Consider the following 16,347-nt stretch of genomic DNA (forward strand, 5'->3'; position numbering starts at 1 on the left):
CTTGAGATTAGTGCATCTGTGTTTGTATTTGTTTAACTGGATTGTGGCTACAGGAATGGTGGAGGCCAGGATGGGGTTCCTGGGAGGCAATCCTGGGAGCAGGGGTTCCTGGGAGCAGGGGTTCCCAAAGTTTTTATGCCGTTGCCTGGCAAACCGCAGCCCAGAAGTGGCCACAGCCCAGCAAACCACAGCCCAGCAGTCACAGCTGACCGTGGCTGGAATTTGTGGCTGGCAAACAGGTAAGGATACCTCTACCCCTCAGGCGGGAGAGCAGGCCAAACCCTGAGCTGCTGTGGGTCCTGCAGAAGAAGCCATGGCCTATTCAACCCGCTTTTGGGGGGGAGGGGCACAGTTTGCCAGTCCATGGCCACTTCCAATCTGGCAGCCGACCATGCTGCAGTCCAGCAGTTGACCCGCTGTGGCCCAGCACTGGGCCGCGGCCCAGGGATTGAGAACCCCTGCTATAGAAGTATATACCAGGATGGAGCCCTGCAGGGGCCTGTGGGATGAGTAAATAGAAACCTAGCAGTTCATAGGTTGAAGCAGCCCTGCAAGGGCCTGGGACCTGGTGGATTAGAATGGAGAGACAGCAGCTTTACCAGGGTCTGGGACCTCATGAGCTGGAGCAGCCCTGCCAGGACCAGGTGCCTGGGTGAGTACATCTGAAGATAGAGTCAGAGGGACTGGTATGTGAAACAGAGTAAGGCCTTTGAGGCATGAATGTGTCTGTGGGGGCGTCTGAAGGTCATGATTACAGCTCTTAAGGTGTAATAAGTGCCAAGATGCTCTGATTAGGGCTAACAGGGCTGTGATCAGAGTCAATGAAACACAGTTGCCAGGAAGGCACAAAATGTTGGTCATCTGATTTAGAATCTGTTGGCACGAGTAAGACTGGGGCTTGCAATTAAGCAGATTGATTTTACTAGATTTATGCTCTTCCTAGCTCACTCTAGGGCTAGGGATAGACATTCAAAAAGCCTGAGCCTGAATTGATTAAATCTTTGCAGGTTAGCCTAACCTGGCTAGGCTGAACCAGTTTGTAACCGTTTAGGCATCCCCTCTGGATTGAGGAAATTCAGGCACATGCCTGCTGTGGCTCAGGCTAGAAGCCATGGGGCGCTAGAGCAGCCCTCCCTTCCCTTCCATAATACTGAGTTGAGTGGGGCGTGGCCAGGCCCCAACAAAATGCTCTGATTAGAGTGGGGTTCTGCCCCCAGCCCTTGGTAATAGAGCATTTATCAGCTCTGTTATCAGCATTTAACACTCTATCAGAAAACATTAGTTCAAGCTCTTCTTAAACAACTTTTTCCAAGAAAAGGAACATTCCAAGGAGGGGCACCAGGGGGAAATACTGCCAACCTCTGAGCCTGTCCTGCTACAGCAGGGGTGGGCAAAATATGGCCTGTGGGCTGGATCTGGCCTGCCAGGCTATTCTATCCAGCTCATGGGGCCCCTAAAAAATTTAGAAAGTATTTATCTGTTCCTGACTGCCTGTCAAAGATGACAGGAGCCAGGGACAGTAGGACCCAGGGGGAGCCATCAGCAGCCCAGCCCCACCCCACCCCACCCCACCCCACCTCACCCCCAGCTATTTCGCTGCTTTTCTGCCCCAGCACTGCTGCAGAACCATGTGGTTCCCAGCTGCATTGCCAGACCCGGGAGCATGGGGCTGCACCAGTACGCAGATGTGTGTGTGTGTGTGTGTGTGTGTGTGTGTAGGGAAGGGCTCTGTGTGTATTTTCATAGGGTGAGTCCCACATGCACACCCCACCATACACATGCACCCACATCCCCCCTCTCACTGCCATCTACTCAGACCCCCTCACACATCCCAGCCACCCTAATCCCACTCACAGCCACCCACAAACCCCATACCCACCCACACACCACATATCCACACACATACACTTGTTCCCTCACCCCACACCCACATCCTCCCACACCTATCCACCCGAACAGACACACCCACACCCTCCCCCACACCCCACATACACACATCCCTGCACAAAACTATACTCACCTGCCCCACAATGTACAAGAATAAGACTTCATTGTAAGCTATTATACACAATCACCTCTATGTACACTACACAAACACATGTAAACCGGGACAAAAATATTTTTTGAAATCAAATTAATGAATGTTGTTGATGTTCCCTCTTCAGAATATAATTTGATATTTTTCTGGTTCCAAGATTTCATAGATTCCATAGATTTCATAGACATTAGGGCTGGAAGGGACCTTGGAAGATCATCAAGTCCAGCCCCCTGCCCCAGGGGTAGGAAGTCAGCAGGGATCATAGGATCCCAACAAGATAGACATCCAAATGTCTCTTGAAGGTGTTCAAAGTAGGTGCTTGAACCACCTCCAGTGGCAGGCTATTCCAAACCTTGGGGTCTTGGACAGTAAAGAAGTTCTTCCTTATGTCCAGGCTGAAATGGTCATGGAGGAGTTTGTGACTGTTCGACCTTGTCATCCCTTGGGGCGCTCTGGTGAACAGATGTTCCCTCACATCTCGGTGAGCACCCCTGATAAACTTGTAGATGGCCACCAGATCACCCCTGAGCCTGTGTTTTTTCAGGCTGAAGAATCCCATGGCTATCAGTCTGTCTTCATAAGGTCTCTTTTCCTGACCTCTGATCACGTGCGTGGTTCTCCTCTGCACCCTCTCAAGCTTCTCCACATCCTTTTTGAATTGTGGAGCCCAAAACTGGATGCAGTACTCCAGTTGCAGCCTCACTAAGGCTGAGTACAATGGGAGAATGACATCCTGGGATTTGCTTGAGAAGCCCCTGTGGATGGAAGCCAGTGTTTTGCTCACTTTACTAGCCGCAGCATCACATTGAAGGCTTATGTTCATCTTGTGGTCAATCATGACCCCCAAGTCCCTTTCATCTGTAGTGCTAACCAGCGTAGCACTGGTGAGCCTATAAGCATGCTGCAGGTTTTTCCTCCCAAGGTGGAGATCCTTGCATTTTTCGGTATTAAACACCATCAGGTTCTCATCTGCCCATTTCCTGAGCCTGTCAAGGCCAGCCTGGATCACCCTCCTGTCCTCAGGTGTAGACGCTTTACCCCAAAGTTTGGTGTCATCAGCGAACTTGGCCAGTTCGTTTCTGACACCAATGTCCACATCATTAATGAAGATGTTGAATAGTGTTGGCCCAAGGACAGAGCCTTGAGGGACCCCACTGGTCACAGGGCACCATGACGATTGACTTCCGTCAACCACCATCCTCTGGGTCTGACCACGGAGCCAATTCCCCAGCCAGTGGATCGTGGTGAAGCCGAGGCAGCAGTTGGCCAGTTTTGCCAAGACGTGATCATGGGATACCAGATCGAAGGCTTTTTTAAAGTCAAGATATACGATATCCATCTCTTCTCCCTTGTCCAGGTGATGGGTCACCTGGTCATAAAAGAAAATAAGATTGGTCAAGCAAGACCTGCCCGCAACAAACCTGTGCTGGCTATCCTTCAGGATGTTGCCATTGGCCAGTCCATTAAGAATGGCTTCTTTGATAATCTTTTCCAAGACTTTCCCTGGGATAGAGGTCAGGCTGGTGGGCCTATAGTTTGCCAGATCCACTTTCCTCCCTTTCTTGAAGATAGGCACCACATTGGCCTTCTTCCAATCTTTTGGCACTTCACCAGAGCATCAGGAGTTCTCGAAGATCCATTCCAGGGGCTGAGCTATGATGCTAGCCAGCTCCTTGAGTACCCTGGGGTGTAGACTGTCAGGGCCGGCTGACTTGAAGGTATCCAACCTCTCAAGGTGTTCCTTCACAAGGTCAGCATTGATGAAGGGTAAGGAATCTCCCTTACCTGGGCCTCCCTGTCCCATAATGGGCAGGTGCGATCCCATGGGACTGGTGAAAGACCAATGCAAAATACCCATTTAGCAAGTTGGCTTTTTCCTGGGCATCTGTTGTCAGTTGTCCCATCTGGTTTAGCAGGGGTCCAACGTTGCCCTTGCTTTTCCTCCGGCTCCCCACATATCTAAAAAAGGACTTTTTATTGTCCTTGATACCTGTAGCTAGTCGGAGTTCAGTCGCAGCCTTGGCTTTCCTGGTTCATTCCCTGCAGGTCTGGACCAGTGCAGAGTATGCCTCCTTGGAGGTGGAGCCAGTCCTCCATCCTTCATAGGTCTGGAGAGCCAAGGGAGCTGCTGTGCCCTTTTGCTGCCTTTCCTTCGAGACAGAATAGACTTTGCTTGTGCATTTAGGATTGCTCATTTGAGGAGGAACCACTCGTCCTGAACTCCCCTCCCTTTGGGTTGTGGCCTTTAGGGCCTCACTGACAAGCCTCCTGAGCTTGTTAAAGTCAGCTTTCCTGAAGTCGAGGATTTCTGTATTGCTGACTGACTTGCCAGCTTTACGGTGGATGGTGAAGTTGATCAGCTTGTGGTCACTGTCACCCAGCTTCCCTTCAATCATTAGATCGTTAGAGATGGCAAAACCCCTTGGTGAAAGGAGTATTTCCAGGGGCAAAGGGAGGGACTTCTGGTGGCAAAGGTCAAGGGTTAGGAGGCAGGACTTCCAGTCACAAGAACCGGGATGGGGCAACCCATGTGGCCCTCAACAGCTTGCCAGAACTCAGTAAGCGGCCCTCCAGCCTAAATAATTGCCCTTCCTTGTGCTACAGTGATCAAAACACTGTGAGAAATGGCCCAATTTAACAATAGAATTTTTCCAGTGTAGAGGAGATTCAGTCTTGGACTGAGTTTACACATCCTGATTGAGCAGTGTGCCACATGGCACTGGGAGCAAACTAGACTGAGATGGGATCAAGGGCTCCAGTTCCAAGGACAGTTGATATCAATGGTGTAAATGAGCAGTTCCTGTTCTTTAGCATCCCTTTTTAGTCAGTTGATATATAGCATTGATGTTAGCTTGCAGAAAAGCCTGTACTTGACTTTACTTTGTAAACCACAGTAGCTGAAAGAGCAAGGTAGCTTGAAGAGAAGACTCTAGAAGTGAAATAGGTAATGAGTTCTGTTTGGCCCCTTGAAGAGCTTGAGCTTCTGCCCCCCTCAAAGGAAAATTTGTGCTGCAGGGAGGGATGATGTGAGCTTATAGCAATGTTCCCCCTCACTCAGAAGCGTAATTACGCAGCCAAGTGGCCAGGCCAACTGCCATACGCACGGCTGTTTCCAGTTACCGTCATGCTGTGTGATCATGATGACACAGCTGCAGTACCCCCACTTTTTTCCCCTCCTCTCCCCTCCCTTTCCCAATCACCCTGCCTCAGTTACACCACTACCCTCACTTAGCTGTGTGCATGCAGTCTATCTCTGCAGCTTTTCTATTGAGAATAAATGTAGCATGAAACTACTCCCTTCCCCAATATGCTTGCAGATCCCCTGACACAGCCAAAGACATAAACCACGCAGGTCTGGAAAACAGATTCTCCTTCTTTGTTTAAATGATTGTTCCCTGCCATTGCCAGGCACCAAGCCATGATGAAGGTGAATCAGGCCCATAAAACATTGACAGGGAGATGAGAAGCAGAGTGTGCTCCTTGTCTGAGCAGTGCAGTGTGGCACATGGTTGCTGCAGCATCAGGATACACCTTGTGCTTCCAGTTGTGTAGTGGGTCTCACGCTGTATCCATTTCCATGCACCTTCAGATTTATTTTTCTGTAGTGGTATTTGATAGAGCTCAGTTCTGTACGATCTTTAACAGTGAAGCTAACAGATTGTTTTGCTTTAAATCTTTAAAAAATCTATTTGGCAAAGGTTCTTTTTTGGGGAGGGGAGCCCTGTTTTTTTCCTCTGACACATTGGACATATTCTTCTCTTCTTAGGATGCAAACAGATGTCACATTTATGCTGGGACAAGCCATTTTATCCCAGGACAAAGTGCAGTTTTACAGGTGCCTCATCCATTGTCCTGGGATAAATTCTAAAAAATCTTCCTGGATAAGAGGTAATAACCATTTATCCCAGGTTCTTACAAAGTGTGACTGTACAGTTATTCTGGGATTGCATCATTGAATCAATAGCAAAAAAGTGGCACTGTATTCAGGTGCTCACTAAAACCTGGTTAGAAGTGTGATGTGTGTACACACCAATCCCATTTTTGTTCTAGAACAAACACAGGCACAACTTATGCAGAGATAAATGCAATGTCTGTTCCTAGCCTTAGTGAGCATGGCCAAAGTAAAAGGGGAGCAACACTGTGGATAAGCACCTGTCTTTCCCTGACTCTGACATTTTGCTCCAGTGCTTTGCTGGCTGAAATATAATCCATGTCTCAAAGCTCAGATCATCACACAGTCACTTCATTTTGCAGAGGAAAAACACCAATGACTCCTTGTCCCAGAGAGCAGGCAATGTGTATTCCAGACTACTCAAGCAAAGGAGAGCAGGCAGGTGTGCTTTAGCAGTCTGTTCTTAACAGACTTGTCCAGCTGATTCACAGATTGCAGTTTGCATTGTTGTCAGTCCCTTGGCCTTGAAGACCACAACTTGTACTCATCCGCTATAATTTGTTCTTTTCAGAATGAAGGAATATTGATATTTCAGTGCCTTTGCTCATTGCTGCCAGACCCCATTTATAATCACTTTGAAACCATTTGTGCCCAAGTCTGATCTGATCAAACATTTTTAATATGAACAGCAGATTTGAAATCTCACCAAATGGGAAGAATACTTAAGATATAGCCCAATATGTTTGTTAGTTCCTAAATTTTCTTGTCAAATTTACTACATTGCATTAGACACTTTTAATTGACCAGAGGGAGCCCCAAAAGGAATACTATAAAAAGACATTCAGCCTTTGAACAAAACCACCATGACCCACACACTGATGCCATGGATAAGGGATTGAAATGGCACTACCCCATAAAGCACTTTCACAGAAGCAGCCTCTGTTTTTGGGGGGCTTTCGAGAAATTCAGAGTCACTTCCTGCATCTGCTTATAACAGTTTTCAATACTACTGTTGATTTTTTCCTTAGGCCTCAGAGCCCTTCATCATGCAGAACAGAAGAACGGGATGATCTGCAGGGCAAGGCGCTGTCCAGTGCTCCAACAACACTTGTCTCGACCACCAAAGGTAATCTATAGAGAGCAAACTTTGTGGTTGCACATGTGGTCCAGGGTCCTTCAATCTGGCAGAGGTGTTGTTTTTATCTTACTCCTGTCCCTTGTGTCCATGGGTTTCTCTGCTATTGTACTCCTCCTCACTATGTCCAGGCCAGGGAGAAAAGAGCTGAGAGTCAATTGCTTGCAATGAAAGAGAAAGCTCATTTTATTCAATATGAAGCAGCATTGAAGTATTGTGACTAAATCTGCCCTCCCTCTGTGAAAAACTATTAGAATTCTGGATCCTACAGACCTCCTAGACCATGCTTGATGGTACTTAAAATAGAAAAACCTTTATTACGGTGATAAAACAGTTCTGTAGAGGGCTAACAGTAGCTTGGAGCTCTGTGTCTACCTGACTTTATCAGCTACCAGTCCTCTTCAGAGGAGGGATAGAATTACATCACATAGGTTGTAGGTTTAAATGATCCTGACTTCTCTGGGCTTCTCTATATTACAGTGGCAACATATCCCAGCTAGGACAACAGCAAAAATTCCCTGCTCACCTGTGCCTGTAGTACCCTCCAAACAAGTATACCTGTGAAGACGCTTGGAGGAGTACTTTATCTCCAGCATGCTTGAGAGCAGGCACAGGGGAGAAGCCATGAGCAGCCTTGCCAGCTTATTTCTTTGCCTATGGACGAGAGTGGGTGGAGCACTAGAGCAGCCCTCCCTTCCTTGGAAAAAGGTGTTTAAGAAGAGCTTGAACTAATGAGAGAGGCTTTGTTTTCTGATGGAGTGTTACGTACTGCTAACAGAGCTGATAAATGCTCTATTACCAAGGCGGGGTGGGGGGGGTGGAACCCCTCTCTAATCAGAGCATCTTGTTGGGGCCTGGCCACACCCCCCTCAGCTCAGCATTATGGAAGGGAAAGGAGGGCTGCTCTAGCGCCCCACCCACTCTCTAGTAGCAGAACTTAGGCCTACTGACCTTTTGGAAGGAAGCACAGGGAGCAGCTAGTATTAAGTGACTTCTGCATGGCTCCTCTCCCTTCCCAAAGTGCCCTTTTAACTTACAGACGAGGCTCCCAGTTTCTTCAATCCTGCTTAACAGTTGACCCTGTGCTCCACGGCAGAGTGATGTGGCAACAAGTTATGAAGTAGGAAAACAAAAGCCTGTATGCTGAAAAACTCTTTACTCCTGAGGAGGGTTTATACCAGAGGTGGGCAAAATACAAGCTGCAGGCTGGATTTGGCCCATGGAGGGGCTTTATCTGGCCAACGGCGGGTCCCTCAGTCCTGCCTAGCCCAGGTACCATCCCACTGTGGCACGTCCTACCACCGCCTGGGCGCACAGCAGGGCTGGGGTGGCTCTGCAGCTGGACTGCCTTTCTAGGCAGCCCAGGCAACAGCAGCTCCTTCCTGCCACTGCTGCCACTGTCCCCAGCCCCACAGTACCAGTAAGGACCTGCTTGCAGCCCCGACCCACCCCGTGCCTGTTGCAGACTTGCCTACTCACACTGAACAGCTGCAGCAACAGCAGCACCAGCAGGGCAGAAATATGGTCAGCATGGGGAAAGAGCTGACCCTCCCCCTCCCCACTGCCTGGCACTTCCTGCAGTAGCTGTGCGGAACCTATGCTGGGCTGCCCTGTGGCTCCACTCCTGTCACCACTGCCTCCAAGCTGCCCAGTGGGACAGCACAGAGGAGCCACAGGGCAGCCCAGCACTGGCTCTGCACAGCTGTTGCAGAAAGCACTGGGCAGCAGTGAGGGGGAGGGGCTGCTTCTCCCCCATGCCAAGTACGCTTCTATCTCACCACTGTTGGTGTTGCTGCAGCTGTTCAGCATGAGCACGTGAGTCTGCAGGAGGCGCGTGGTGGATTGGGGCTGCATGCAGGTCCCCACCAGTACCACAGGGCTGGGGCTATCAGCTGCTGCCACCTGGGCTGCCTAGATAGGCAGTCCAGCACAGAGCCACCCCAGCCCCCACTGCATGGCCCGGGGGGAGCAGGGCACACCACAGGTGGGCAGTGGGGAAAAGGCGCAGGGGCCGGGTGAAGGCTGTGTGCACAGTCTGGCTGATCTACTCCTGCCGGGGTGAGTCTGGAGCAGGCACAGGGCGTGCTGGGGCTGCATGCTTTTAACAGTGGCAGGGAGGTGCATGGGCTCCAGGGCTGTTGCTGGGCGGGTGCTGACCAGCTGCAATCATCTCTGTATACACAATTCAAACACACACAAATCAGAATAAAAATATCTTTTAAAAATAAAATGAAAATAATTTATTGTTGACATTTTATTTTTTGTATATAATTTGGGGTTTTTTCTGGTTCCAAGATGACAAACCCCTTTCCCAAAAGGAGTACTTCTGGGGGCAAGGGGAGAGACTTCTGGTGGCAAAGGTCAGGGGTTGCAGGCGGGACTTCCAGGCCCAAGATGGCAACCAGGGGGGTAAGGTACCTGCCAAGGGGCGGGGCTACCCTTGCAGCCCTTGACAGCTTACCAAAACTCAGTAAGTGGCCCTACTGCCAAAACAATTGCCCGCCCCTGCACTACACTCTTAGGCTTTTGGACTTCCAGGTCTTTTCTGTAATCAATCATTAAACAACTTGATCTCCCTAACTGGCCAGGAGGGTGGACTGAGTAGACATCCTATACAGCACATCAGCTGTTTACAGAGTTCTTTTAGAGTACCCTGAAAATATACCCTGACTACAGACAGATCAGGTCATAGGATGAGAAAGTACTTTCATCTCTATTTCCTGATCTCTTTTCTGAAACTCCCAACAAGATTCATTTAAATCACTTGTGGTTCTAGACTTTGAGATATAGACATCTGTCCCCCAAAAGTCAACCAAGACCCATGCAACTCATTTAGTTTTAGCCACTGAGCAGCCATCAGATGGTAATTTTCAGCTGGCTCACTACTAGCCTTTACCAGATTTGTACCAATAACTTTGAACCACATGACTTTGCCATCCTCTTGCCTGTCCCCTGGACTTTCCTGTTTCCTTACCAACAATGTAAGACTGTTCTGAAATGAGAGAGAAAGAAAAATTAACCTAGAAGCTTGAGATAGGAAACACAATTCTTAGGGCTTTGCAAGTTTCAGTAAGGATTTGGTTTTGCAAGCTCAAAACCAGTTTAAATCTCATGCTGGGCCTATTATATATGAGGTGTCAAATTCCAGGCATATAAATGGTACAGACACATATCGGGCCCACCCCTATTTTTAAAGAAAAAATAACAGCCTAATTTGGAACATATTGGTGACTGAAATTAACAAGTACGTCAGCGTTGCTTCAATAAAGCTGTGATTACTGTAATTGGGACCAGAAGTGCACTCGTATTGCAGACTGTACAGGAGTCTAACTGTCTCGCAGGGAGGCTACCAGAAACTTCAGGGAAGAACCATAATGGTTCCTCTCCCTAGTACATGCTGCCTTCTCCCAGATAAGGTCTTCAGCTTCTTTTCCAGGAATCACAATGCATCAACTCATTTCAATAACAAAGTTGGGGTTCAACTTCTTGAGTCCAACAAGCATAGATGGAACATAGAAGGGTGCACTTCAGCAGTCCACATGCCACGATTCAGTAGTGGCCATAAAAAAATGATGAAATTGGCAAAATTTGATTCATTCCATCAGCGGCAGCCAACTCTCATGGACTCCACCCCCAAACTGACAGAGCCACTCCCCCCCAACCATCAGTGAGTGTGGGCTTTATTTTGTATTGTAATTTTCCCTTTTTCTTTTCCATTTCCCACTTCCATTCTCTCCCTCACTCTTGCTTTTGGTCTCATCAATTCTCTTAGCTCTTTTTTTCTTTGACAATTTAATCTCTTCCTTTCAGTGCAAGGGCATTTTTCTCTTCTCCTACCCATGGCCCTACAAAGCTCTAACACTTCTCATTTCCTTTCTCTGGAGTTGCCTTTCAACCTGGAAGTTAGATATATCAGACATGCTCCATTCATACAATCCCAAATCCACTACTACTCCTTTGGAGAGAGCAGAAGGATTTACTGTCTCTGACCATAGTAGAGAGGACTGCTAGGCTCAATGGCAAAACTATAATTACTGTATATAGCGGGGCAATTATTAAGTGGAGGCCCACTTAATAAGTTTTGGTGAGTTGTCATGGACCGCAAGGGTAGCCCCGCCCTTTGACAGGTGTCCTGCCCCCCGGTCACCATCTTGGGACCAGAAGTCCTGCCCCTTGGGGTTTGTGGGGAGCTGTATGGGTTTGTGTGGATCTGGGTAGGTGTGTATGGGAGGCTTGTGGAGTGTGTGTGGGTGTGTGTAGGGAGCTGTGGGTGCATGTGTGTGGTGGGGTGTCTGCCGGTAGCAGTGACTGGGGCTCCCCCCAGAGGCCCGCAGGTGTGTGTGGGGAGGGGTGTGGGTGGGTGTGGTGTTTGTGTGGTACATGATTGTGTGTGAGGGAGGGTGTAGGTGTGGGGTTTGAGGGGGGGAGGGTTTGTAGGTATGGTGGAGTGGGCATGGGAGCCCCCTGCACACACCCCCTGAGCCAGTCAGCATTTGCCCCTGCCCCGCAACAGCCCAGAGCCCACGCACTCTGTGGTGCCTCCCCGCCATTGCCAAAAGCGCGCAGCCTGAGCACGCCCCTGCCCGCTCCAGACTCCCCCTGCGGGAGTGGATCAGCCAGATGGCCAATGCAGCCCTCACCTGGCCCCCGTGCCTGCTCTGCACTGGCCACCCATGGTGTCCTGATGGCCCCTGAGCACGCAGTGGGACTGGGGCAGCTCCACACTGGACTGCCTTTCTAGGCAGTACCAGTCACTGGCCCCAGCCCCACAGTATTGGTAGAGACCCGCATGCAGTCTCAACCTGCCCTGTGCCTGCTGCAGACTCACCTGCTCACACTGAACAGCTGCAGCAACAGCAGTGCTGGTGGGGCAGAAGTGTGCTCAGCACAGGGTAAAAGCAGCTTCTCCCCCTCACCGCTGCTTGGCGCTTCCAGCAGCAGCCGTGTGGAGCCCACACTGGGTTGCCCTGAGGCTCCTCTGCGCTGCCCTCCTGGGTAGCCTAGAGGCAGTGGTGTCAGCAGTGGGGCAGCAAGGCAGCCCAGCACAGGCTCTACACAGCTGCTGCAGGAAGTGCCAGGTAGTGGTGAGGGGCAGGGGCCGCTTTTCCCCCTCACCAAGCACACTTCTACCTTGTCAGCACTGCTGTTGCTGCAGCTCTTTAGTGTGAGCAACCCAGTCCATAGCAGGTGTGGGGCAGGGCAGGGCTGCATGTCAGTCTCCACCAGTACAGCAGGGCTGGGGCTAGTGGCGGCAGCAGCAGGAAAGAGCTGCCTCTGCCGCTGCCTGGACTGCCTAGAAAGGCAGTCCAGCTGCAAAGCCACCCCAGCCACACTGTGTACCCAGGGGGCGACAGGACGCACCACGGCAGGACGGTGCCTGGGTCAGGAGGGACTGAGGGACCCGCCATGGGCCAGACAAAGCACCTCCACAGGCTGGATGCAGCCCATAGGTCATATTTTGCTCGCTCCTGGTCAAGTGTGAGATGAACCACAGATTCACTCTTTAACCTCGTGGATTGAGCCTTAAATCAAACAAAAGACCTCACAGAAATTGAGCTGGACTTCAGCCAAACTTTATAGAATAAGTGTTTCTTTTTAAAAGAAAATAAAATGATGATTTTGTGAGTAGGTAAGTTTGGGGCAGATCAGAATCAACACTGACCATGAAATATAGCATTACTCTCTAGGGGAGCATCCCCACCAGTGGGAACGTATGTTTCCCCAGGGATAAACAGCAGCGGCACGATGTGTGCCACTGTTACTTGTCCCCGGGGAGTGCCCCGTGATCTCCTGGGGTCAACCCCTCCCCCACACGCATACTGTAAATTTGCAGTGCAGAGAACACCAGCATGTGTGACAGGTCTGCAGCGCTGCATTACACATCCATGCTCGTCTGTATACGCCTTAGGGTGGTATTCAAGTTGTGCTGGCACCTACAAAGGTAGCATAGACTCTGTTAAAATAACTTGATGCCCTTCTCACCTTTGTTTTGATCTAGGAGATGTCATTTTGGTGGTCTCACCTGCTATTCCTCCTCATGCATACGCTGATGCGATTTCAACTTGTACTCAGAGAGGGTTTATTCTGCAGGGAATCAGGCGGCTGTGGCTTTCACTTAAACAAGCCACTGTGCTTAGCATGACAACAAGTCAGGTATGGAACAAAGATTATCAGGACAATTCTTTTCAGATACTAAATATGTAAATTGAGCATTTCCAGTAGTTCTCCAGCTAAAACCTACAATCCTGATTTTTGTGAAGAATTTGAGCCTGATTTTAAGATACGGCTGTTCCAACCCCTGAAGACTGGGCTTTCAGCATAGCCAAAGCACGCTAATATATATTTATTTGGGGCTGATACAATGCGATTGTTGCGATGTCAAATAACAGCATTTGCCTTGCATCATGATGCTGCTACCTGGTAAAACAGGGTCATTATGCAAATATCCCAAAGCCATCACTTTTTCATCCCAGAGGACAGCGTTTTAAAAATCACAACCCTTAAGGCTTCATGTTACCAATATGACGTTTCATCTTGGAGAGACAACTTTTTCAACAGCTGATTCCTAATTTGGAATGGCTGTATTGACAAACCCAGTTTAGAATTCAGTCCCAGGTTAAAGTGAGACTTCTGAAAAGAGTACATATATTCTAATTCATTGGCCTTGCCTTATTTTAAACTGATTATTTCAGTTACACTTCTGCTGCAGTCACAGAGATGGCAAGCTTTAACACTGAGGCTAAAGTTCTCAGCATAACATGTGCTCATAGAAAAGGATGGGAGAACACTGGGATTTGTGCACTGCATCATGTTATTATTCCATCCAAAACCGAATGGGACAATGAATACCATGTGCTTGCTAATGGGAAACTGTTTTCTACAATGATAAGTGTGCTTCAGACTGAAGCTGCAGTGGTAACATTCAGTATTCTTGGGTGAACTCTGTGCTATTGTTTTCTCACCCCAAGAATGTGTGAGCTGACACCCCTCCAGTAACTATTCTCAAGGAAACTCATTACCTCTTCACTAGCCAGCCAGGTCTCAGGTTCCCCTACATGCCTTTTTTATGAACAGTGTTAGTGGTTGCTCTCAGAGATGATTTTTCCTTGTGCTTGAAAATCCCATTAACCCCCATTGTGTCCACCCCTTTCTGTCCCTGCCAGCAAAGAATGTCCTGCTCCCAGTGAAGTCAAATGTGAATTTTGCAATTGATTTCAGTGGGAGTAGGATCAAGCCATAATTTTGTGAAAATAAATATGGTTTCTAATCAATTACAGTGTCATCATGAGAGAATTCCTCATGACCAGAGGGGTGGCCATACGTGACTACATAGCATTTCAGTTCCTCACAAATGCATACAAACATTTCCTACAAGTTTGTATTCATATTTATGGTCAGGACGTTCCTAGAAGAGTTCCAGCCAGCCTTTATTCTGATGCTGCTTATACCATTACATTGGTTGTATCTGAATTAAAATCCAGTTGACATTGTGACAGTTATTAGTACAGAATTTTTTTGATCAAAACAAAGATATGCAAGCATTATCTTAATTCTACACACCTTACTCCAACAAAATGCCCAGAAAAGCAAGTGAGACTTTTGTTTGCTAACAGAGACATCCTGTAGTAAGAATTGGCATGTGTGCCCAAGGTAGGACATGAATTTCCAGAATGTTGTATTTTCTGTTTCACCAAGAAAATGCTGCACAAGGACCCTTTTTTCTACTTGATTTTCTTCAGGTCTCCCTCTGAATAACACTTTATAGAATAAATACAACTCCTTACAAACTGAAAGCTATAGCCCAAATGTCCAAATCTATGCTGAGCGTAGGTTCCTAAATCTACAATGGAGCACAAAAAGTCCGCTTTTCAGAGATGAGGATCACTAGCTGCTCCCAGCACTTCAGCACCTCTGAAAACCAGTCCATCTGTATTGAGAAGATTAAATATTAATCTGTGCATTTATCTGGAGGCACTTCAGTTTGAGAATACTGACTTTGTAATTTTAGATGGCTGTATTTTGCCCTAAAAAGACTTCAAGTCCAGCTGATAGGAGTTCCTCAAGAGAAGAATTTCCACCTGAACCACGTTTGCACTGTCTGATTTTGCTGCTGAGAAAGGAGAATGTTGGCTATCATGTTCCTGCATTAATAAAAGGTAAAGCCATTATTTCTCAGGTCCCTCAGAGAAAATGGTTAGTATTTGTGCATGCATCATTCTGTATTATTCTTTGAGTAACTGTCCACATATGCATTCAGACGAATGATTGTGTCTCATGCCCTGAGCCTTTGCCTGGAGAATTTTACTTTAGCTATACCTGGAGAGTGCACCTTGGTACCTACATTCCTTGTGGCTTCATGTTGAAGTGATAAAGGGTGTTGCATGCTTCTTGCTTTTCAGTTCCTCTCAGCCACTTGGCTGAAATAGATCTCACTGCCCAGACTTTGCAGCCCTTGTATTTTCTTATTGATGATTGTACCCAATCACTTCAACTATTGCCTTTGTTTGGCTTATGTTTTTTCTTTATCTATTTTTGCTTCCCTTTGACCCTCCCATGGGAAAGGAATGGCTGCTTAACCTTTAGGCTGAGGAGGTGTCTTGGTTCTCCTTAACCCCACTCTTTTGCCAGTGCTCCATTGTTGATGCCATGGGCAGCCACCATCTTGATTCATTATCTTCAATCCTCAGCATTTTTTTCTTTCTTTTGGTTGTTTGAGAATGACTGGGCTTTTGCCATGTCTACATCTCATTTGTTGGGGTTCAACAACTGTTCCTTTTGAAATAAGGTTATGTTGGCATCTGATGGACACTCTCAGTGCCTCTTCTGCTGTAGCAAGGAATATGTACACAATAAATGTTCCATCTGCTACTTTTTTTAAGATACAGACCCAAAGGGAGAAAGAAGATAGATTGAAATTATTAATCCTGGGGAAGTCCATGACTGTATCTTTGGACCCAGGTTCCACAAGACCAATTCCAGTGGTTAAGGCCTACCTTCCTCTCCACTGGTGGCTGTGGCAGAGATGGAAACCTCATGACCCAGTCTGGATCCCACAGGAGCTCACAAGGAACCAGACCATTGTACCAAGCTTCTGTCACCTGTGGCTTTGTACCTGTTGGTCACCTGGTGGAAACTGAAATCTAAAAAGTGCTGAGGATTAGCCTGGCATGCAACATCTATATCTCCCTGGCATATTGGTTCTTCCTACTCAACTTTCATCATCGCCTTTTTGTTGAATGTGCTGTCATCCAGCATAGCTGCTTCTCTGGAACCAAGGTTTGT

The 16,347-nt window shown here is 48.0% G+C and overlaps 1 protein-coding gene across 1 annotated transcript in view; it reads left to right on the forward strand.

Annotated features, from left to right (window-relative positions):
- DNAAF8 (dynein axonemal assembly factor 8) overlaps positions 1-16,347 on the forward strand; it is a 209,555-nt gene that overhangs the window by 115,942 nt on the left and 77,266 nt on the right. Inside the window, exons 17-19 of the mRNA XM_059716730.1 lie at positions 6,959-7,056; positions 13,064-13,218; positions 15,074-15,221. Of these exons, the coding sequence (XP_059572713.1) occupies positions 6,959-7,056; positions 13,064-13,218; positions 15,074-15,221 (401 nt within the window). The remainder of the gene's footprint in view (positions 1-6,958; positions 7,057-13,063; positions 13,219-15,073; positions 15,222-16,347) is intronic.

Source organism: Alligator mississippiensis, chromosome 13 (assembly GCF_030867095.1).
Source record: "Alligator mississippiensis isolate rAllMis1 chromosome 13, rAllMis1, whole genome shotgun sequence".
Lineage (NCBI taxonomy): Eukaryota > Metazoa > Chordata > Crocodylia > Alligatoridae > Alligator > Alligator mississippiensis.